General features: G+C 43.4%; 2 protein-coding genes across 3 annotated transcripts in view; one reads left to right on the forward strand and one right to left on the reverse strand.

Moving 5' to 3' along the window:
• The window catches only part of SMAP1 (small ArfGAP 1), a 115,743-nt gene extending 114,721 nt beyond the window's left edge, over positions 1–1,022 (forward strand). For both annotated transcript variants that reach the window (XM_076333024.1, XM_076333023.1), the window contains one exon: positions 33–1,022. In XM_076333024.1, the coding sequence (XP_076189139.1) occupies positions 33–167 (135 nt within the window). In that variant the 3' untranslated portion in view covers positions 168–1,022. The remainder of the gene's footprint in view (positions 1–32) is intronic.
• B3GAT2 (beta-1,3-glucuronyltransferase 2) lies at positions 743–20,970 on the reverse strand. Its single transcript, XM_076333025.1, has 4 exons — positions 20,363–20,970; positions 8,757–8,901; positions 1,700–1,848; positions 743–1,620 (listed from the first exon to the last, which is right to left on the reverse strand). The coding sequence occupies exons 1-4, from the start codon at positions 20,912–20,914 to the stop codon at positions 1,534–1,536; spliced, it is 933 nt and encodes a 310-aa protein (XP_076189140.1). The 5' UTR covers positions 20,915–20,970; the 3' UTR covers positions 743–1,533.
• Between the last annotated feature and the right edge of the window lie 3,305 nt (positions 20,971–24,275).

Consider the following 24,275-nt stretch of genomic DNA (forward strand, 5'->3'; position numbering starts at 1 on the left):
GTGCTAACTAGGCTCGTGTGTGTGCTTCGCAGATGAACCAGCAAATGGCTGGAATGAATCTCAGCAGTTCCAGCAATGTGATGGGCTTCGGCCAGCCCCCCAGCACGGCGGCAGGATGGACTGGAAGCTCCTCTGGTCAGACTCTCAGCACACAACTGTGGAAATGAAAGTTGCAATAGAAGTCTCGCCCAGAACAGCCACCTAACATTCCTTGTTCAAATGCATTTACCTTCGCTTTTCCTTCCATGTACATACTCTTCTTCTTTTTCCCCAGCTGTTCAGATTAAGAATATAACTGACTGACCGTGTTGTGGTCTCTATTGATTTGAATTTGATGTAGTGAAAACCAGATCAAGAATACATTTATACGTCATTGGCAGCGTTTTCATACAATGCATACGACTTCTCATAGGCCATACATTTAAGAAGCTGCTTAACCACATACTGATTTTTTTCCCTCAAAATTCTAGATCAACTGTTTGCATATAAGGGATGTAGCTATCATGTTAGTAATATCCAAAAATATGAACCCCGACCCCCCCAAAATGACCCAGTAATCCTGTAGAAGGTACTGTATGAACAAATGTTTAATCATATATAAATAGAATGTAAATGTATCACCGAGCAATGTTTTCTAGTGTATCAAACAAATTTCGTTTCATCATACATTTCACTGTGATGTTGTTATGGTGTGCGTAACAGGGAACATGGTTATTGAAAGAAAGATAAACCTGGATGTTACTGTAGTTCTACAAATCAATAGTTTATTCTTTTAAAAATGAGCATTTGATCCATTTGAGTTTCCTGTGATAAAGTATCCAGTCCGGCTCACGAGGCAACGTACACAGTATTAATGCTGAGAACTAGCGGCACAATAGGTGTATACAAGGTAACTCAATGTGAACAGATATATTTTTCCTTGCAGAGATATCCAGGTTTATGACAGTGATTGTGTTTACATTTTACGGTGCCTCGTAATGATAAAATGTTATTTCCCTATATTAAAAGGATAAATCCATAAATGATTGTGGGTTTTTATTTCATTATTGTATGATGTATCTGACCACTCACTCTTCAAGAAGTCTGCTTTTAATGAAGGAAAACATGTTCAATTTGGAGGATCCATTTATGCAAAAATTTAGAGCAACAGTTCGTGAGTTAAAATCAGTTCATAATTACACCATTAAGCTGGATAAATACAAAAAGTATATACATAAATGATGGTTTTGAAAATACTCCATTGCAGCCATGTTTGTCTCTGATTCTTTTTACTATGTGGAAACAGCCTTAAAACAAAGGTAAGTGTCAGCTTATTAAGACGAGAGTTCAGAAATGCATGCAAACAAGTTAGAACAAAGCACACCCACGTGATTTGCGTATTAGAGTATCTGACAGCTTCCTTTTGTTTCCACAGAAGTCCATCAGATGACTATTTAAAGGTCTCACGCAGAAGTAGACTATTTTAGCTGGTTGAATTCGAACACCTTCTGACACATCCATTGTCCTGTACTTCTGCGTAACTCTGTCTCCACATCATACCTCAATACTGACTGTGTCCAGATGGTATTTTGGCTCATTAGCTAGATTTACTTTCTCTGTTCGCGTGTGCCATACAAGAACCTATAAAATAACATTTGTGTTAGTACAGTCATCTACAGAGATGATACGAAAGCTTTTTGCTAAGCGTGGAAATCGGTACCTTTGTGCAGTTGTTTGCTTTTGGCTCCAGCTCCTCCACTGTTGTTATCTGTTTCAGGAAATCAGATTCTTGCATTCCTGGTTGAGAACCACGACGCTTGAATACGGCTTTCGGATGCGACAGAATCACTTGAAGACTCACAGCAAATCCTTGGAGAGAGGGGGGTGGGGAAAAAGGTTAAGAAAAACCTTTAGGCTTTACATTTTTGTGCAAGTTACACTTAAGTCTAGAAGTCTCCCATGTTCTTTTTAAAAATGTGTAAATTTGATTATATGGATAGACAATATTTAGTAGGTTTGCACACCCTACATTGCTTTGTTTCGCCCTGAAGGTGCAATCAGATTTTTTTTTTAATTGCACCGTCTTTTCAACATGTTTAATCAATTTCCTGTCATGTAGAGACTATATGCTTTTTTTGCCTGAAAAGTCAGGTATTGCGAAGATCTCGGACTATCCTCCTTTCTACTTCTAATTAAGAAATAAAACTAAATTTTAAGTGAAATAAAATGTATGAAGTATGAATGTATGAACACTTCTAGGTTTAAAGGTGAGAGTCAGAAAAAAAGGTTAAAATGTTACTTATAACAGCTGTGGTATTTAGAGGGTTTTTTTAGCCTGTAGAGAGTTTTAACATTATTGTTGATGAAAGACAAGTCATATTAACGTTTTGCCTTGCACACTGTGTAGTTACTGTGGACATGTAAATCATTTTCATCAACGGTGGTCTGCAAGACAGTCTGCAGCTGATCTCTGCGTTGCACAGCATGACTGAAAGAACTTTCAGTGCACATGCCTCTTTGCAATGCAGTCCTCTAATAACATACATGAGGTCCCTCAAAGGGAGATTACAAACTCAGAAATCACTAGTTTGAACAAACTCACCCTGTCTGAAGCTGCTCTCATGAATTTCCAATTTGCCATTATTTATAGAACTCTCCAGTTTTCATTCAGCAAGGCTGTCGCATGTATGCTTAAGTGTGACTCAAAACTTGACTGATGATACACTTGTAAAGAAAAATTACATTTGTAACTCCTTATGTCTAATTGCCAAGCCTACCACAGAAATCCTTTTTTCATCAGTTCAGAGTGGTTCCAGCTGTCCCTTTGTGACAGAAATAGTAGAAGTTTTGACATCTGTTCTGAAAAACTGCAAGAACATTTAATTCTAAAGCCAGTATTAAAATTTTCTCAATTTAAAAATGAGCATAACTTTCTGTAATGGAATATAAATGTCCCCTTTTTTACTGGAATTATTTTGCTACTGTATTTTCCTTGAAAGTGTCTGTGGCTTTTATGGGAGCCTTTTAAAGAGGAAAATAAAAGGAAGTAATTACTACATCGCATGTAAAGAGGGCACACTGAAACCACTTTTATCATGCTTTTGTTTGTAGCGAAGTACAGGAAGACACCAGAAAGTGATTCCCTGCCCCCCCCCCCCCCAATAAAGATTTGGACTATGGGTCAGATGTAAACTGAGGTCCCAATTCATTGACAGACACGGTTGCAGAAAACACGTTTAACTTTACACGTTATATCCTGCCTAAGATAGATAAAGAAGAATAGGTGTCTAGATGGACAGGGCTTATCCACACCTCGCAGAGCACTCCAGTGAATGAAAGACTTGCAGGAGGTGTGAGGCTGTGGCTGTGGCTGCAGCCTGTCCTCGCTCTGTGCGGTTAAGCTCTGCAGCTCCTGCTCTGTGGACTGCACCACCTGCTAGCAGCAATGCTGGGATCCAGCTGTGCTCTGGTGCAGCTGCTGGGTTTAGGTAAGCGGTACCAGGCAAAAGAACAGCAGTTTGGACTTTTCTTCCCAGGTAAGGGTTTGGCTTCAGCAGGCTGCAGGCCTTTCTTGCTTCCTACGGCTTGCAGCCTGGCTATGAGGGAGCACAAGGTGGGCTCCATCCCAGTGCTGTTTGTAGCCATGTGTAATCATTTGTGAAGAGCTGAGGTTGAGAGCTTAAACTCCCTCAGCAAGAGACAGCTGCAGTGCATACAGCCAGCTTTCTGCACCTTGAAAGATGACCGTAGGCTTATTACTGATGAACAAATTGGCCTGGTGCAGTTCAGTATTTTTGGTTAGTGTTCCCCCTCCCCGCCCTAAATTAGAACAAACTATAAATTTTTGGTGCAACTGAGCTTTAGTATGGTTGATATTTCGGGCACAAAAAAAATAGTTTGCTGTGCAAAGGAAGGTGGTGTTGGAGCTGTGATCAGCTGTGTTGAGCTGCTGTTTCTTTTTAAAAAGATTTAATTTTTAAGATGTAAGCTGGTCATCCATGAAGGTGAAAACGAAGTAAACACCAAAATTAGTGTAGTGTCCTAGTTTCTAGAGTGGAGAAGGAATCCATTCTAAGCGGAAGAGACACACAGATTTTCTGCCGCTTATCTTTGCGTGTCTCAGCTTGGCTCCCTGGCCCCCACAGCCCATACTTATCCATACGTCAATTTCTCCTAGGTTCTCTTGTTGCAAAGCTTGCTCCTCTTGAGAAAATTGGATTCAGTTCTGAGGATGGATTTCTCCTACGCATGGATCTTCAGATGCGCCATGCCCCCTGCATGTAACACATGCCCTTGCTACCATGCTATTGCAAACTGCCATTTCAGGGTGCTATCAAAAATCCCCCATGTTTTCAGGCATCAAATAAAAGTCAGATTATTAAACTGAGCGTTTAATAATCTGACTGGCCTGTGGCCTGAGGGTTGCTTCCTTGATCAGTGGTCATGCAGTCTTTGTTTCTTCAAAGAATCCAATAAAGCAGCAACTTAAGAGATACAATAATTCAAAGAGACATCTCCTGGCTCTTGTTCTTCAGCTCTGCTTTATAACTGCTTTAATTTCACATGTGTGACATTTTGTATTTATGTAGACAGACTTCGGATAGACTTGAGGGAAAACCATTTTCTAGTGACAACTTTCAGTTGATTTCTTTTTATCACAGACAGATCATCAAAAAGAGAGGAGATGGCTCAGGTTTTGACCAGACTGGCACTAGTTATTTCTCGCAGTAGGTAATGATCCTGTGGTAATAGATGAAAAGACACTGTTGTTTTGATTTATAACCCCAAACAGGGATTTATCTGGGATTACTGTCTCCAGCATAGCATAACAGAACAGTGCTAGACACATACAATTCTTTCACTTGATCCTTGTTATTCCTACAAGGTCATATTGGGCTTAAGTTCACATGAAATGCCCAGGACAATTTCATCGCCAGAGTGCGAAGAGGTGTTTGGGGTTTTTTTGTGTTTAATGCAAGGCTGTAAATTAAATCTAATTGGCTGAAGAGCCACCTAGATAAGAATTAATTTGTTGGAGGACAAGATACCTGGGAGACATGGCAAAGATTACATCTGTGCTTCTTTCTACTGAAGCTGTTTCTGTTAATTCACACCTTGACTTGTACCTTGACTTGTGCTAGATCAATGGCTTCTGTTAAAAGGCAGAACCGTTTTTCTTCATCCGGTTAGACTGAGACAGTCTTTAAAGATTCTGTTGCTGTGATTAATGCCTTTGTTTCCTGAATGCTCTAGATGATAGTTCCTAGCTTGCCTTCAGCTACTATCCTGAGAGTGTTTATCATTTCCAGAGTGAAGAAATGCTAATGCTTAGTGCTGATGTTGAAATAGATATACTGGTATCCACACAGTTCAAGGTACTCCCTTTGGCTTGTTGAACATGCCATGGCTTGGGGTCCGCTTCCTTCAAGTTATCTTTTCCCTGTGACATACTGTTTGGGTTGCAATAAGGCAGAGGTGTTCAACCAGGAGTTAATTCACCATGAAAGAGGCTCTTGATTTTAAACTCAACATTTAAAATACTTGTTACCCTTTGATGGAGGGGTGGTTCGGGGTTGGTTTTTTGTTTGTTTTTTCTCCCCCCCCCCCCCCCCCCCCCCCGAGTCTGGTGTCTGCCATAGCCACTCACTTAAAATTTGTTAGTTTGTACTTGTGACTTCCAGCAGTGGCTCTTTCAGATTCAGACAAAACATGCCATGTTTTGCAGTGTCATTAATAGGAGAGCTTTTTTCTCAGGGAACCATAAGAAAGATGAGATGTACTAAAGATCTCGTAACTATAGCAAAATCAAAAAAAAAAAAGGTGGTTGCTCAGGCCCTAGCAGAGGAACTTAGGGCACAGTGGATGAGCTCTGGACCACAAGTCCAAAATCTGCTTGCCCAGTGATTCACGGGCGTGGATTAATCTTTATGACTGAAGTAGCTCCTGGAATGCTAATGTAAAGCATGCATCTGTTTTCCTTGAACAATCTTGACATTAGGAGAATCACGATCTAACTTGTTCTCATGGGTGGTCAAAAACTCTGGCACTGGGAAGAAGCCAAAAGTAAATCACTAACAGCATCATTTAATATAGAAGATTTTAAATCAGGTCTATAAAAAACAACACAGTGCCTACCTCAGAATCAATGTCACTTTTTCCTCACAACACTCAATTCTCCCTCGCTTTTCTTCCCTGAGGGTAAGGAAGTCTGTGTCAAACTCTAGAACCCACTTACAGTTAAAACGGAGGTGGAACTTTAAAAACACCAGAACTAATTCATACGGTGCGTTGGTTGCCAGACAAGAAGCAACACAGGAAACAGCTACTCTGCTTTCTGAATGCAATTTAGTATTGGAGAATAGCAGTGTCAACCACAAACTTCTCAAAAGAAATAGCCAATGTTTACTGAAGTGACCTAATGTGATTGCCGTGTGTGAGTGTATTTCAAAGAAGAATCCAGGGAAGTTGGCCAGCTAGGGTCTTTGAGCTGATCCCAATGAAATCAGCAGGACCTGTCTCCACTTGCAGCAGATTTTAATTTGGCCCTGTGTTTTGAAGTCTAGAATAAGAAGTTGATGTGCTTAAAAGCAAGGATGCGCTTCCTCTGAACAGCCACAAATTAAATCAGTGGTCCCAAACCTTTTAAGCAGTCATTCTTTTCACACCCAGCCTCATGATCAAATTCTTGTGAAAATCACTATGAAAAGATAGTTCTGTAAACTAAAGGGAGCCTCCTTACCAGTGCCTTGGGAATCAGAACATTAATTATAAGCAGCTGTAGACAGCTGAGCAGTTTAATATATGCACCTGGTTTTTTTTTTCATGGTAATATTTTCAAAAGAGATCCTTGATCTTCCTTACGTGCAGTATATGGTATAAACTGAGTTGCTTGTATATTTGGTGCGAGCAGGTGGAGGAATGCCAGTGATGTACTACAGCATGGACTTAGGTTTGTTAGCAAGTCCTCCAAGTCCCCAGAGGTATGCTGGGGGGGGGGGGGGGCGGGGGCAAGGGTGGAAAACTGAGTGTTAACATGCATCCTGTAGACTGCACCTGTTCAGGCACCTATGCAGTTCTGGATTTACAGGTTCTGTTCTGTTTGTCTGTGCCCTTCCACCGTATTCCTGAGGGGAATGAAGATGCAAACTTACTTAATTTTTTACCAGCCTACACAGCATCCATTTCTCCCCTTGCTGAAATTAAAAATGTAATTTAAATTTCTTCAGTTATTTTTTTGAAGACTAATAAAAGTTCTCTCACAAAGTAGTAACTCCTTGTTTGTGGATCTGCAATAACTTCCTATACTCTCAATGCTTGTATCTTTGTCTCTGTAACCCTCCCTTCCACGACTTCGGTAAAAGTATGAGCAGGTAATGCTCCTAATGGAGCTGCTTTTCCCTCATGCCAGTGTTTCAGCCAGCAATGCAAAGTGTAAACAACGACTTAAGAACTTTCTATGTATCTCTTCATGTCTGGGTTAGAATCCCTTGGCCAATGTTGTGTAATGGCTTTTTGCCTGCTGCTAATGAATTATGAACCATGCTATCATCTTTACAATGCCCATAAGTAACCACTTCTACAGCATAGTATCAATACGTATCTACAAATCCACAGGCAGAGACTGTTAAAATGCACAGCTGCAGTCCTCAACAGGCTGCGCGGGCTTGGGGATTGACATACCTTCTTCTCCTCTGGGAAATGCCTCTACCTGGACACTCAAATATTTATTTTCACACCAGGTGATTCTATTAACTTGAAATGCTTCTACAGTGCAGAAAAATTCACCTGTTGATGTTTCTATCTTTGAGGTGTTAACAACTATTAGTTCTCCTTTACTCTTTTTAACCAACTGTACTGTGAATACTGTACATATTTTTCATCAAACATTTCAATTCATATAAAAATATTCTGTTCAGATGAGCAAGCACTGTCCTTTTCCCACTCCCAAAACATAAGGGTTTCAGAAAAAAGAAAATGGCTGGCTATTTCTACCCTGTTCTTGCCCTTGTATCCCTACTTTTCCCCTTCCCTCTCTTCCCTGAATACAAAATATGCTTAAGCGCAAATATGATATCATTTGCTGGGAAACCAGCTGCTGCTACGTCAGAAATTGGACTTCTGCACGGTGGTGATGCATGTGGCAGTTGTAAATATATTCAAAAGATTGTCTAAGCATGGACTAACAGCAAGACAGAGCTATGCGGTGTGCTAACTTCACAGCAGAAGATTGATTAGATCCATTTTGAAGCTTTTCTGCCTTCCTCTACTAGGCTATAGCTGTCAGAGATTTTTTCCCCCTAAGCCCAGTGTTTCAAACTGTATCCATCTACAGTTACCACTGTCATACCAAATAACCAATTAAAAAAATGAATAATTTCATGATAAAGTAGCATTTTACAACATGAGGTCTAAGAAGGGTCTGATTTATACTGCCTGGTGTAGATCGATGACACAATGAAATGCAAAAATTAATTGGATTAATTAGTTTACAATTAACTGTTTCAGACAAACAATTTATACAACATAAAAGCCAAGTTGCCGCATAAAATTAAAACCAAGTGAAAGTAAGTTCAGATATCACCAAGCAGCCACTTAATTAGATGAGATGCGCAAGCTAAGACTTCCAGGATATTTAGTGCTGAAGGGCTACGTACAGCAGCTGCACTTCAGAAGTTTTAAAAGCTGCTTACACTGAGAAATCAGTTTCTGTCCCACTCAAAAAATGTGAGAATAGTTAGTATGAGAAACATTCATGTATCGTGAAACTTGGTACTTGCCTGCCATGTCAATAGCAAAGGGCCTGTCAGCTCTCCAGCCAGTGTACCAGCCAACAACTTTGCCATTTTCCACGACCGGGCGCTCGTACCGTCGTCCTCCTACCAGTCCCACGGGCCACACCGATACTTTGCGGGTTGTACGCATCTGCAAGAGGCAGGCACAGCATGACTGCATGCATATTTTCCTAGTAGGCTTTTTTGGTAAGTGTTGGTGGAAAGCCTACACATTAATCATCTAGACTAGGTATTTAAAAGCAATTCTAACTTACAGATTTCAGCCCAACAGAGTAAGTATTTGAAAGCTGCACATGCCCACTCATTTTCTGTGAAATCTCCAGCTCTCTAGCCCATAGGTACCTCAACTCTACTGAAAATATCCTATTCATATTTTTTATAACAAAAATTTTAAAAGCCATGAAAAAACAGTATTTGTTTTCTTGTTTGTTTGGGTTTTCAAAGGTGTAGAAGATCTTTTTTATCTGCAAGACTACAGCATTCTTGCAGTAGGCTTATTTCTATAGATTGCTGAGGTATTGTACAAGCCCAGCGAGAGAGAATATTATAATAATGATTAACAAAGACACACTTCATTAAGACAAATACAATTAGTTTGAGACTGGTAACAAATACACTGAGGACAGGAAATTGTGACACACAACTCTTCCCCTACCTGCAACATACCAGGTTTGTACAACAGATGCAGCTCAGATCTATTAAAGGCTCACAAAAAAAAGATTAAGTTTGGGCTAAGCCTTTTTAACCTCTACATTTTCTCTTGAAAAGCTCTGCTAAGTTTCCAAGAAGGACAGAAAGCAGGTCGGGCAGGATGCTTCTGCTAGTTTGCTACCAGTAACGGGAGTTTTTCCTGATGGTATAAATGTAACTAAATGCCATTCTGGAAACGTGGTCCTCATCTAACCTAGAGGAATCTATAGGTACTAAAAAATTACTCTTTCTTTAGCAAAAAGCGTGCATGACTGGGAGTCTGAATTCAGTTCACTGGTTAGTAGACCATTTTCTTCAGTAAACAGGAGGTAACACAACACGAACCCTGACGCACTGCTCCCCATGGGAAAATCACTGACAGTCTGGCGTGAGAACTTGAGAAGACGAGTGCATGGACACAGCAACTTGCACAATTTAACCACACTGATTCAAAAGCCACTGTTTTAATTAACTACTGTGCCTAAATATGGTTCTTTAATATTTAAGCAAGTATTAAACTCTTTTAGTGTAACGTGGGCTTAATTTGATCGATTTTTAAAACAATCTCTTGTCTGCTGTTGTAGTTGAGGCCTATTCCTTAGGGAAAGGTTATCCCTTTCTCCTTCCAAGCACTCCTCTTAGCAAAAACAAACACAGTTTTACATATTTGTAACTGCAGTCCCTATCGGTAGATGTTGAAGTAAAAGACAACCTTGGTTAAATATTAAACACTTCCCTCTCTTTCTGCCAAGGTGAAAGATTTATCATGCATATCACCTAGACTCCCAGGAGATGCACCAGAAAAAACAAAGACGTCACGTCACTCTGGTTCACATTGCTAAGCTAGAAACATTAGCAGATTCTTAGAACTTTCACATAGGGAAGGCATAAAATACATATTTAAAAATCCACAAATATGTGTGAACACACAGAAGAGAAGCATGCACCTTTTCTCCCTCCAAATCTTTGTGTATCTTTAAATTTGTTTAGCAAAATTTTCTCACTTCCACCCTAATAAGTGTTGCAGCAAGTCAGACCATCTCACCAGTAGCAGCACTCCATACTGTGTAAGAACAGGGTATGTATACAATTGGCAATATAGGGATTTCTCATGATGAGGATTCTATCCAAACCATTGACGATTTAATTGCCAGCGAGAGACTGCCATGAATCTCTCTACAGGTCATTGTTAAACGCGCTTGTCTGTAACTGTTCTCCCTGCTTAAGATTATTTTTTCCAATCTCTCCCACTCCTCCATTTAGGAAACGCAGAGTTAGCAATTAATTATTTGGATATGGAAATCAGTCAAACCTTCTCATGAAGATCTTTTAGCTCTGGTTTTAACGATACATCCATTTTGCAAATTTTTCTAACGGTGTATTTATATTAACATCCAAACACATCAGACATGGACACAGGGCATCATCCTGTTAGGCTTGTCTACACGGGCAAGTTTCCAATAGGTTTCCAAGGGCATGATCAAGCCACACACACCCAACTGTGCTACACCAGTATTAACCGCAGGACGAACAAAGATGCCCACTAACTTTTTTGTGTTGCCATTAATACCTTCTGATATGGATATCTGAACAAATTACTAGTGTACTGATTTACAGCATTTTAGCTACCCTGTGCCAACTGCCCATGGTAAACACATATACCCATGGTAAACACGAAATGCCGCAAGACAAGGGCAGGCACGCTCTAACTACGAGAGAGTAGCTAACGCATGGTAAGCCCATACCCTGCCTTTTCTCACGGTAAGCATTTGGGCAGCTGTACTGCAAAATGGGCCAGATCACACAAGACTTCTGAATTGGGTCAATAGTGGCCACAGCATTTACGCTAGCAGAACCAGACTGATTTACATTAATACTTTACCATACACAATGTGTAGGAAAATCTTGTCAATGAAAAGCATCTCACTGACCTCATGAAACCAGCACGAAATGACCCAAGAAGCTTTAATTATTACAGTCTTGGGTCCATCTCGGTGTCTATGAGTTAAGTCACTAAAGCCACCACACATCAGAAGGAAGTAAGTAATCCTTTACAGAGCTCTTTATTTTGTCCTTGGGTTACTTTCTTTATTCTCACAGGTTACATTTTTGGAGAATGAAATAAGCAGGTGTCAAGAATACAGCAATCCCTTTAAGTAAAAACTGAAAGAGCACATCTAGACCGGTATTTATGCTAATTCTGAAATACCTTACAGCCTCAGGATATGCTAGGCAGATGAAAATAGGAATATTTCTTTTAATCTTCTGAGAATAGCATTACTGCAGCTAACATACTGATGCGTTAAGGCTGTATTTATGTATGATGGGGAGAAAGCTATTATTTGGATTAAAAGGCCAGCTTGCATCTGGAATTTGATGCTGCTAATCATCGGGACACAAAAAGGTGATTCAAAAAACATGTTAATTCTAAATAGCTTTATTGCTGTGGGTTGAACAACTGCCAAAATCCTGTAACTTACAAACAGCTTCCTAAATTACTCTTCTATCTGTGATTTTGATGTGCAGTAGCACATGCTGTCTTAATACTTAGCATTTTAAGTCCTAGTAGCTTACACGAATGATATTCATCTTACTTACACTTAATTCTCTGTAAGTTAGGCACCTGGTCTATCCTAGTTAGTTTTCTATAGTTAATGAACAGAAATAGGAACCTACTGACATGATTCATCCTGCCTGGCTTAGACAGCTGTCTTAAGGTAGGATGAATCTCGCTCTGGAAATGCTTTTGTCCTCTATTAACTTTTTAATTATTTGAAAGGGGCTCTTGAGCATAGGAGGAGAGTGATGTACTAGATGGGGGGGATGAGAAAAGGACTCTGTAAGATGTAGAACAAACCTGAATGAAGCGGGGGGGACACACTTGGGAAGGAGTGGGCAAGGAAATGACAGGAGAGAGGAGTAACAACTGACCAAAGAAATCCCGGTGAGGTGATGGGCATATAGCAGTAAATACAGTAGCAATAGAGGAACCACTAAAGAAGTGAAAATGCAGAAAATGTAGATGAGCAATAAAAGATAGTGATAAAAGCATTGCCAAAAATAGCATCTCATTAGTCAATCAAGAAAAGCTGCATAATAGGATGTGCCGGACTGATGGATAGGGAAGATACCAAGCCAGTAACAAAATATAAAAGCTATATATAAAGTATAGCTGAGCAATAAAAGATAATGATAAAAGCATTGCCAGAAATAGCATCTCATCAGTCAATCAAGAAAAACTGCATAATGGGATACACCGGACTGATGGATAGGGAAGGTACCAAGCCAGTAACAAAATATAAAAGCCCAAGGGGAATGAAGGCAAATGACAGACAGAAGGAAACATGGCCATACTTCTTACAGTGAAAAGGCTTCCAGACTGGAACAACCATCCTCGTGTTTTTGCAGCATGATGTTGATGCGTTTCTATTCGGGATTCAAAGCTCTCAGCACATGCAAACCTAGCTGCCACACATAGTAAGCTTTTTTCCTCCCTCTGTTCTCTATCACTTGAACCCCTGTGTCATTTATGATCTCTACTGGTCAGGCTACAGGTTTTCGTCCAGGCTCGCCTCCCCCCGCCCCCCCATCCCAGTGAGACTCAAGCAGATTTCTATGCAACAGTCCAATTTATTATTACCAAAGATGGGATCTAGAGCTCCTTCGCTACAACTCTTCCACAGGGGAAAATGTTACGGGTTAAAGCACGAGCACAGCCAGGTTCCCTATCAGTTCTCACACAGGCATCCTGCATTACTCACAGGTCAATTAAAGCCAAATCCTGCTTCAATAAAACTTATGTGACTGCTCTACAAGTCAGAGGGACAGCTCAGCTGCAGCAATGCTATGCCTGTTTACTTAGGCGTTACATGGAGCTTCTGCCCCTGCTTACCGTTACTTCAAAGGAGGTACTGAGTCATAGAAAATCTGTGCCAGTGGTTTTTGTGGTTCAGGGACTGTGACGCTTAGGGGACAGTAACTTCAAAAAGCAAGTCTGTTGTTGGTAAACTTGACTGTAAAGGGTATGTCTCCATGGGAAAACTTGTAGAAAAGGTCTACAAATCAAAAAAATTGTCAGTCACTGATCAGCCTGCTCCACAACCCTCACAGGTGATCTGATTTAGTGCTTCACCATCCTCACTATTAGAAAACTTTTTTCCAAACATCTGCCTTAAACCTCCTCTGCTGATTCGTACCCAATCTACACTGCAGAGGGAGGATAGATTAATTCCCCCTTCTCTCAAGCAACATTTTACATATCGGATACGATGATTAATGCTTCTAAATTATACCAGCATCCTTGGGCACAAATGTCAATATTGCTTCCCTACAGAAGAAAACTCTGCTAAATTTAACTAAAGCAGGAGCCAATTTCTCTGGATTGGGAAGACTTCCAAAACATTTGCTATTCATGTTTGCTTTTGGCCCTTCTACTTGCTAATTCTTTTTCTCATCCTACTTTCTATTATTCTACTAGGGCATGTTCACTGTCCCTCTGAAGAGCTGCTGACCATTCTCAATTAGTTTCATAGCAACAGTATTAGTTTCACAGGTAAGAAAAAGACTGCTGTCAAAGTGCAGAAACAGACAGTGCTTGGTACTTTGTAACCCAGAGTCCCTCACTTGGATAAATCTGTTTCAAATAGCCTTTTTTGTCACTGTTTCCTCTCATTTTTAAGCTATTTCATTGTTTCTCTACCAGTCTTTTCTAATCCAGCTGCTTTAGCATAGGTATTACCTGTCTACGTGCAAGGGGAATGTCAGTGTGTGTTTAAAATCTGTCATGTATTCTTAAATCATTTATATGCTAGAAAGGTATTTAATGCACTGCTAACTCTATTTACATACTTTTTTATTATGAAGAAAATAACTAATGACTGCCAGCTAATATTTAATTGTCTAGACTACTGAATGTTATTTTTAAGACTATAGCAAAAATTTGATTTTTCCAACCAGCTCCAAGATACACAACAAAAGATCTCCATGTTTTCAAAGATAAACAGATTCACTTATAACTACTTCTAAATCTTTTGCATAAATATATCCATTAAAAAAATACACAGAAGTTAGCTTAATACAGTGTATAAAGATTAGGACAGTTATGTAAAAGTTATGGAAAGAGCACTAACCCTTTCCTAGTCAAACTTGGAATAAACAGTAAATATTCACCTCTTCAGTAATGTCTTTTTTGAGTTGCTCTCAAAATATTTTACAAAGATGATCATGGGAAAACTGAAGCCTGTGTGACATGCAATGCCTGCAAGTATTTCTGTTCTATTTCTAATAACAAGGATTTATTTTTTCAGGCTACAGACTGTTAAGAGCCATTAGAATATCTGCTACCTTCATACATACCTTTTGGGAGAGCAAAGGGCAGGGGCATAAGAAAATGTTTTCAGTCTGAATCACTCACACAACTTGCCCCCTGCTCTAGAGTGCCACTATGAAAATTACCAGAGTTGGACAGCCCTAACCTTTAATGAGAAGGTCACGTCCATTAGCCAAGACAAAATGTTTCCTATTTGCCCTCTGTTTTTCATTAATCTTTGTTCCCAGCTGGCTGATTTGAGGATGATCCTACCTGGGCAATTTAGGCCACTACATAAGCAATAGCACACCTTCAAAATATTAGGGAATTTTTGTTTAATTTTATGTTTAAGTTACTCCTGTGAAGAGCAATCCAGCTGACTGTCCTCTTCACCAATCATATTCTTACCTTCTCTGTGGCTCCATGAATCTTGAGTTACCTATAAAGACTACCGCAGCTTCAGGAGAAGGGGTTGAGCTCTCTCTCCTCCTATCTCCTTTCCAGCTTCAACTCTACCATCACAGTCAGGGCATTCTTGTGCAGGCAACAGCTACAGCAAATTGAATTCTGGTCCTCAGCTCAGTGGGGAACAGGGCTAACTGCTAAGCTATTAAATAAAGGTTTGGGGTTTTTTTCCCCCTTAGAAATGACAATTAATGCTGTGATTTACTTTGCACTCCATGCTGCAAAGGCTGTATTCAGCTCACACCTTATAGCATGGGTTCCTCTAAGGAGACCCAGTCTGCAAACCCTCAGCTTGCACTCAGACAAGACAGTGGTATATGCCATACTTGCATGCTGTAGGCATCTAGCAATCTTGCTACGAAATTTTAGACACCAATGACCACAGGGCTAGGAGTGGCAGTGAGGGAGATCATAGTTTTAAGATATGAGCATTTTAATTTCACATACATCTCAGTTTAGGTGTCTGAGCAAAATACAAGCAAAGGTGACAGATATAACCTAGACAGGAATCTCTAGAAATCAATGCATTTCTGAACGCAGCAAGCTCACTTTCTCACACATGCTGAAAACCTTTACTCCTGTTCTTTGTACTCCTTAAGCAGCTCACCCCTCACCCTCAAAGGTTTCAGGGGAGTCTGCACAATCAACAGCAGAGTGGAACTCTAACACTAATTCCTCCAATTTGCATACGTATCCATACATGGACCAAGGAAGTGGTGGCCTTTGGCCAACTACTCAAAATACGGAAAGGGCAAAGAAAATGCCTGAGATGCAGAAACACATGAATGATGTGAAGAGTTAAGGGAAGTGGAACTTAGCTACATCTATCTTCGGTTTCCAGTGCTTAGGCTAATCGTGTTTTTAAAATCTCTCTATGAAGGTGGAATGCCAGCTTTATCTAAGGTTTTCTTTCTGGAAGTCTAAAAATATGAAATTGGCAGTTGCTAGGCATCAGTCACAATATTACAATAACTTGCATTCAGGAATAAGATGAAGCACAAATGCAACAGAAACTATAACAGAGTCACTCCAAAAAGAACATCCTATAGTAAAAAATAGAAGTTATGATGATTCATGTAGAAACATCTGTAAAGCATATAAAATACAGTAGTGGGGATTTCAGGCCTCTCAGTGGCTTTGTTATGAACACAGGCTGACGTTCAACTGATAAAAGATATTTTCAGAAAGTGGACTGTTGTTTTTGATGGAGAGATGCAGATGGACACCTCCAGGTGAACAGATCATACCCGAGCAGAAAAAATACAAATTATTTTCAAGGTCTGAATGCCAAAATAATAAATGACAAAATACAATATGCCAGAATCACCAGCATTAAAGTAAAAGCATGATTTTTCACCTAACCACCTTCATACTCTCAAGTGGAAAGAGTTCGGAATAACTTAAAGGCCACACCTCCACTCCTAGAAATATTTCTTCATCATTGCTGCAGCCCCACTTAGTAGTCTAAAGAATTTCACAGTCACTGAACAAATTGGTCCTTTCCCTGAAGCCCTTCCAAGGAAGGTGAGCCTTTCCTAATAAAATGCTCAGCTGAGCCAATGCTGAATACACTGTAGCAGCAGAAAGACAAACCAGGCTCTCCACCTTATTCTAGAAAGGACAACTAAACCCGCTCAGACCCTGCCCAGTTTGACTTTGAGGACATAGTTTTGCCAGTCAAAAACTAAGCTATACACCCACACATGCCATCGTACGTCTTAGGAAAAAAGACAATTATAAACAGCACCAGAGGGTTCCAGATTTACTACAGATGGTGACATTTTCCAGCAAAACACTACTGTAAGCTGGGTTTTTTTTCTCCCGATTTCCATGAAACGCATTTTGCCCAGGTCTATTGGGCCTAAATAGACTCCATATCAAATATAAGGTACTCATTCCTATAAGTACCAGACAGAAGTACTTTGGACAGAGATTAAAATTTCCTCATCAAAAGCTCTCAGAAGTATCCCATGGCATTTCATGTCAAAGCACGCTCCTTTGTAATCATGCCCTTATGGTTTATACACCTCCACTCATAGTAAAGCCTTTGCTGATTTTGCTTTGTTAAAAAGGCTCTGTCTTCTCTAAGGGCACTAGGGAAACCCACAGCAAAGGAGCTTCCTTAAACATAATCCTTCACTGACGTGCAGTTCCCTGGCACGCCTTCTGCTCCACAGTAAAGCTTTTTCGACCTCTGAGCGAAAGGCATCCCTAACACCAATGCTTCTCTCATGTTGGTTTTACAGTCCTAACTAGCCTTGGTTTCCACACCCCCCCCCTCCAAAGCCTTCACTGCTTAACTGAAACCAACTTTGACTCAGAAGAAACCATCACAAAGAAGACAGACCTACTATTTCATAAGACAGCAAATGTACATAACTGCTTGCGGGCAGATGCTAGCAGGCATTGCTGCTGGCAGTTTGGGACCCACGTGCCCCCGGGCCCGCGTCAGTGACATGCTGAAGGTCACCCAGCCAGCACAGGATGGTGTTAGGACCAGAATTCAGAGCTCCTGTCTCGTCCCTCTACATTCATACTACCCTCCCCAGTGAGCAGACTACAGTTTATCAAACCTCCTTTGTGATTACGCCACTGCAGGTCTGGAGAATTGTTCCTGGCAGGGTAACAAACTGAAAAAAACTCCCTCTCAGGTATCGTTACCACCACTTTCATGACAGGAATTACTACCAGATTTCATCTGCACACAACACGTTCTGAAGCTGTTCTCTCCACGCTTGGAGAAGACGAGCATAGTTTACCCTCATAAATCAATCAATTCCTAAAGGAGAGATCAGGATTTACTACAGAGCTGTCAAGCCAGAATCCATAAAGACAGAGAAGTTTTTTTAACAGGAAAAAAAAAAAAACACAAAACCAACCCTCAAGCAGTGCCTCGACTGAAAACAAGACTACTGGCTCCCTCCAAATGCAATCTCCCACTCGTCGTAAAGGCACATCCAGCTGGCAAAGCCTGCCAAGGGGCAAAGTTAACGGAAGTCAGGTCGACAAGGCATTCCCTGTGTTACTACCAGCAGCGTCCCAGAGACCTTGCATACAGCTCATTAGTGACCCCAGAAAACAGTCATGGGAACTTGCAGTGGTAACTGAAGCAAAAGCTCCTTTTCCAGTCCTGTAACAGCTTTCCAACCATCACATTTCACAGGGAAAACTCATTCACGCATGTGTGTTTGCCTGCAAACACAGGGCTTAGAATAAACACCTCTTCCCCAGCTGCTGAACCCTGGTGAAAGAGAAGTCTTAGGACTGCAGAGCTGCGTGCTGGACGTTACCATTCTTGTTAGCAGAAGGAAACACAGATTGCCTGTTTTGCTTGCCATTTTCAAGGTTAACCCTTCAGACAGGTTTATCCCCTTGCTTTCCTGCGTTTCCTAGCTGATCAGAGAGGTAATTTGTACCTTTTTGTTTCATCATTCACAGAAATTAGACGAATAATATAGGAAATGATAAAAGAATAAACCTGACTGGACCCCCTTTCAGTAGCTGCGGGTCACTCAAGTGATACGCCTGCCAATACTGTTCCTTTAGCTTGTACCCAACGCTGGTACTCCAAAAAAAAAAAAAAAAAAAAGGGAGATTTGTCTCCAAATCTTCTGTCCCACACTACTCATTGTGGAAAAGTGTATTTTCTGTATCAATTTACAGACTCCCTAAGATTGAATCAGATTAATTTTATATCCTCGAAGAGAGGTGGACACTCCCATCACACCAAAGATGGGTACGTGGAAGTACTCTGCATTATAATGCACTAAGCACAGCCATGAGGTTTTAAGAAAATCGATTACAACTAAGGTTTAGCCTCCAGGCAAAGGTCTTCAAATTAGGAGCTTCAGTGCTGAATGCAAATGGGCAAAGGAAGTAGAGCATCCCTGCTGAACCAGGGACCCTGCACCTGCCCACATACTGGAAATGGAAAGGGATGCATTACGAATCTAAACACAAACATAAGCATTTCTAAAATAACTTGCTCTAGGGAATTTCACGTGCTTCACATTTCTGTGTATCGTGTTCATTTTAACCTACTGACTGTAGAGCATATGAGGAAGCACAATGCTTCCAAACTGCAGAATATGGGTGTACACCACTAAATACAGTACTGTCCACCAGCGGAAGACATGGATCGCAGTTTGTCTGAAGTCCTGTACGTTCCCTATCTGCTGCCAATCTACTTTTCCATTTTCCTCCCTTGTTTCCCTGCCAAGGTTACTCCTCTAGCTGTCACGGAAAATGTACATGATCTTTCTTCTGCTGTTTTATGTCCACTTATTAAACACCCCTCCTTCCTGCCAGGGGGAACCCAGAAAGTGAGCTGGATACCCTCTCCCCCGAGTACTTGCCAGTTCCCACCGAAAAGGAGCAAAGCCCTTCACCAAGGGGCTGCAACAAAGACAAAAACAGGTCCCTTCACAAAAGAGACTCCTGAAAGGGTGTTTAGTCATTACACAAACGATTTGCTGCTTTTAAGAGCGAAAGGCTTCAAAAAGACTGGGCAACTCCACGTGAAGGAGCCGGCTCTGGATTAATTCATTCGCGCCAAGAAAAAACTGTGAAGGATGGTGACTCCTGATGCGAGTTTGCCCTACAGGGAGAGGGACGCAACCTGAAAAAAATAAATATCAAAGAGCGCTTTTCATCCCAGTTTTAACAAAAACACGGGACCCCTTATATAAACCCTAAACTTGCTCCGCTCCGCAGGAAAGCGAGAAAACAGCAGTAAAAAGTTGGGGGGAGCATGGAGGGGAGGGACAAAAATTTTAAAAATCAAGAGAGGGGTGGTCACACACAGGCAGCGCTGGGGAGCCCGGGTGAGGGACGGGGCGCTGCAAGGTGTCCGCGCCGGGGAGCAGGCTTGACTCGTCCGTGCCCGGGTTTTGGGTGAGGGTCACCGAGCGCGCCGCAGATAGGGAATGGGGCACAGCCCCGCGCAGCGAGGCGGGACGGGCAGCGGCGGGAGCCTGAGGGGGCGAGGAGAGGCGGGAGCGGCGGGCGCCTGAGGAGGGGCGAGGAGAGGCGGGAAACGGCAGGTGCCTGAGGGGAGGCGAAGCGGGCGCCTGAAGGGAGGCCGGCGGCGGAGCGTCGCGGCCGCGCGCACCCCCCACCCCGCACGCACCTCCTGGAAAAGCTCCAGACTGTAGGTGTTGTCGTCGTCGGCGAAGAAGAGCACCCCGGGCTGGGGGGGCGGCAGGTGCTGGTGCCGCTGCCGCAGCCAGGCCAGGCCGGCGTTGCGCTGCTCGGTGGCGCGGGGCAGCCCCGGCCGCTTGTAGCGGCGCGGCGTGGGGACGTGGAGGTGCGTGCAGGGCAGGCCGGCGCCCGCCACGAAGCGGCTCACCAGCTCGCTGCGCGCCGCCGCGTCCTCCACCAGGATCCAGTGGAGCCGCGCCACCTGCCGGAAGGTGTTGGCCAGGCGGGTGAGCTCGGCCTTCTGCACCGGGCGGCTGTACGTGGGCGTGATGGCATAGATGGTGGGCAGCGCCGCCTCAGGCCGCCGCTGGGGTGGCGCCCGCGCCGCCGCCGGCCGGGCCCCCCTGCTACTGCCCCCGCCCCCGCCGCGGGGGACCAGGGCGGGCAGCGGCGCCCGGCTGCTGTCGATGTCCAGCACGATGATGACGATGAGCACCCAGGGCAGCAGCAGGAGGAAGCGGCTGAAGAGCAGGGACTTCATCCTGCCCCCGGCGCCCTCCCGCCGCGCCGCCCCTCAGCGCCGCCCCATGGACGGGCGCGGCGGCGCTCAGCGCATGGCGGCGGGGGGGGCGGCCGGGCTGCCCCTTCGCCCGTCCGCGCTCCTCCGCGGGGCGGCCGGGCGGCGACGGCGGCCGGGGAGGGCAGCGCTCCCTCCCGCGGGCGCGGGAGCCCGCCGGCGGGGCGGGTCGGGGCGCCCCGCGGTGCCCTGCGGGGCAGCTGCCTGGCCCCGCTCCCGCCGCGCCTCTATTCCGCGAGCGGCCGCTCTTCCTCCTCCTCCTCCTTCACCCTCAGCATCGCCGGGCCGGGCCGGGGGCGCCGCGCCGTCGCGGCCGGGGCTCGGCGGGGGGCTCTGGGGAGACGCTCCTTCTCCTCCGCTTCCCCGGGCGGCTCTGGCGGTGCGCGGGGGCGGGGAGGGGAGGGAGGGCGGGGAGGCGGGAGGGAGGGTCCCCGCGGGCGGGGTCCGGGGGGGCTCCCGCCCCCCCCCGCTCCGGCTGCCGCCCCCGGCCGCCGCGGGGTGGGGCGGCGGCGGCCCGCGGAGGTCCGCGCTCGGCGCCCTCGGGGGGCGGTGCCGGGGGTCTCCTTCCCTCCGCGGCTGGCACGGCCGGCAGCGGGGGGCTCCTTCCCTCCGCGGCTGGCACCGCGACGTGCGCCAACTTCGGCCGGCGGCCGGGACGCCTTCTCCGGGACAGCGCCGGCCGCCCGACGGGCCGGGCCGGGCCGGGCCGGGCTGGGCTGGGGGAGACCCCCGTGCCCCGCCGCGGTGGGGGTGCGTCCCGGCGTACTTATCCCTCGCAGTGGCGGGCAGCCGCTCGCTTTATTTTTGTTGTTTGTTTTTTTAACGGAGGAATGTTTTTGAGCGCCGCAGAAGTAAGCAGCTGTAAATAAGGCGGCCGTTTCGTGCCGTTCCTCTCGTTTTTCCTCGTCGTCTGTCAGTCGGTGTCGCCCTCCTGTCCCCTGACCCCCGAAAGAGGCACCAGGTCCCGGGGTACCGCACGTACAGCCCTGTGTGCCTGCGCTGGTCTGGACCGCATTTTTCCCGATTTTCTACCGTGCTGCTTCCCAATATATCAGAAGGAGTTGAGAGCATTCGTATATGAGAATTTCGTAGTAATCCACCTGTCTTTGTTTTGAGAGAAAGGCATTCGTCAGGTGCCGCAACACACGTGAAATGCACAATCTAAAACCTCTTACAAATCCTTTCCTACCAGGAAAGTTTCCGATGCATTTTTCAACACTCCTTGCTGTCATAACCAAACACTTACTTACGGCTTGAATTATGCTTTTAAAACTTCGTGTTGCATAAAAACACAGAGGCACAGCATTAGTATTTACAAATTACTGAATTCTCCATAATTCTCTGATTAAAACATTTACCCTTGTATAGATCAAATGATGGTCTCACCGACTTGCGGACTATTTGAGATCAGAAACAGAGGGATTCATCACTGATATGTTGACTTATTGGTAGGAATAGCGCGGGTTAGAGAAACCGATCATGTCTTCACACCAGCCTCCTTGGCTTAAACTACTGCTTTCATTTCTGTTTTATATGCATCCTTCACATTTGCATGTGTATAACAAATGAGATAATGTGGACACTGTGTATACCTATCATCCGTATGTAACTGCAATCAGTTTGTTATTCAAAAGGACGTATTAACACAGAGGGCTCGCACACAGAAAGGACGTTGAAGTGCTGTAATATAAGCTGAGATCCTTGTGAAAGTGAGGGTGACACATGACCAGACACTGAACATCTAAATGAGGAAACAGCTGTGTAGCAGAGAGCTAATTAGAGTTAGCGGGTTTAGTGGAGGAGTGTTGTTATGTGATTAATGAAATAATATGGAGGAATGCAGTGAGCGTAAATAGTTCAATATATCCAAATCAGAAACATCTCGGACATGAAATCACAGTTGCCCATTTTGTGCTGATGCGGTTTATCTAGAGGACAATCATCTAAACACCATCTCTGTCCGATGACTGAACATACCATTGTTTTCTCATTTACAGTACAATCCTATTTACAGAGATAATTCCTTCAAATAATGCAAACATATGTATCAAAGCAACATACCAAGAATCTATTGCTTGTTCTTGTTTGAAAGTCAGTAGTCATTTGGAAAAGTTAATTCAAAGCTAGTCACTTCTAGATATTATACAATACCATGTCAGGACCCTAAAAAGCTATTGGGGCAGAACCTAGAAACTAAGGGTTACAAATGGATGTGTTTAACTGACATTCTTTACAGCCAAAAATATTATAATATTGAAATATATTATTTTTATCTTTATATTTTTTTCACCCAAAAATATTATCTTTAGTGGACTTGTGTGTCATATTCAGAGCTTAGCCTACAGAGAATACTTAATCGTTTACGGCTATAAGACCTTAATAAAGGCAGCAATAAGAATAGCTAAATGTAATTGCAGCAGTTTAGGAAGGAGCACAAACACTAACTCAGCACCAGGGAGGTATCCCGATGAACTGTTTGGTGTTCTTCCATCTCTTTAATTGTGTTCCTGAAAGCTGGCAACTACGCGTTTCTGTACACTTGCTAACATAGTATTTACTGCTTCTAACTGTACACAAGATCTGTAACGTAACGATATGAGGCACTTGGCTGTTTGATAACAAATCGCAATAACTATATTTTTACCCCAGAACTGTTGTAGCGTGTTTTCACTTGCCACAGAACAGACTCGGAGGTCATGAGTCAGGTACATAAGGGTGTGATATCAAATAATGCAGCAGCATTTTCTGTATAGATTATCTCAGGTGGAAAGGCAAAAGATAATGAAGGCACTACATGCAAGCCAAATGTTATTTATTAAACTGTTGTTTCTTGATAAGCAAAGCAAAATGTTCTTGCTTTGGAAATTGTAGGAACCCAGTCAAATAACCACTCCATTTGTGGGGACAAACTGTCTACAGAGAGAGTTTTTCTACCAAACACCTTATAGCACTGGTTATTATAGAAATTGTCACATTTGATTTGAGGCCTCAGGTGCAACTCTGAAACAAAGGACGAGTTTCTAACTTGTGATGGATGGTACCAATCATGGTGTGACTCAGGCTGTTCCTATGGTTTCATACACAATATGCAGTACAGTGCATATTCTGGGTTGTATCAGGGTGTGTGGGCAGGCATTTCTCTTCAGGATCTGGTCCAGAATTGTTTGTTTGCAGTAGTTTATTGCTTGGCTCATCTATTATGGTATTGCTGATTGCTGCCCCCATTCTCCAAAGATTTTTGTCAGAGATGTGTCAGGACTTGGCACCCAATTTTTCATTTGTTTTAAAAAAAATTACCTCCACTTCAGTTTTGTGCGCTTCTTAC

Source organism: Aptenodytes patagonicus, chromosome 3, assembly GCF_965638725.1.
Source record: "Aptenodytes patagonicus chromosome 3, bAptPat1.pri.cur, whole genome shotgun sequence".
NCBI classification, from domain to species: domain Eukaryota; kingdom Metazoa; phylum Chordata; class Aves; order Sphenisciformes; family Spheniscidae; genus Aptenodytes; species Aptenodytes patagonicus.

Coding starts and splice junctions, on each gene's coding strand:
- B3GAT2 (XM_076333025.1), bottom strand. CDS start 20,914: ATGAAGTCCCTGCTCTTCAGCCGCTTCCTCCTGCTGCTGCCCTGGGTG. Junction 8,902..20,362: donor GTCTGGAGCTTTTCCAGGAG/GTGCGTGCGGGG, acceptor TGCCTCTTGCAG/ATGCGTACAACCCGCAAAGT. Junction 1,621..1,699: donor AAGCAAACAACTGCACAAAG/GTACCGATTTCC, acceptor GTTATTTTATAG/GTTCTTGTATGGCACACGCG.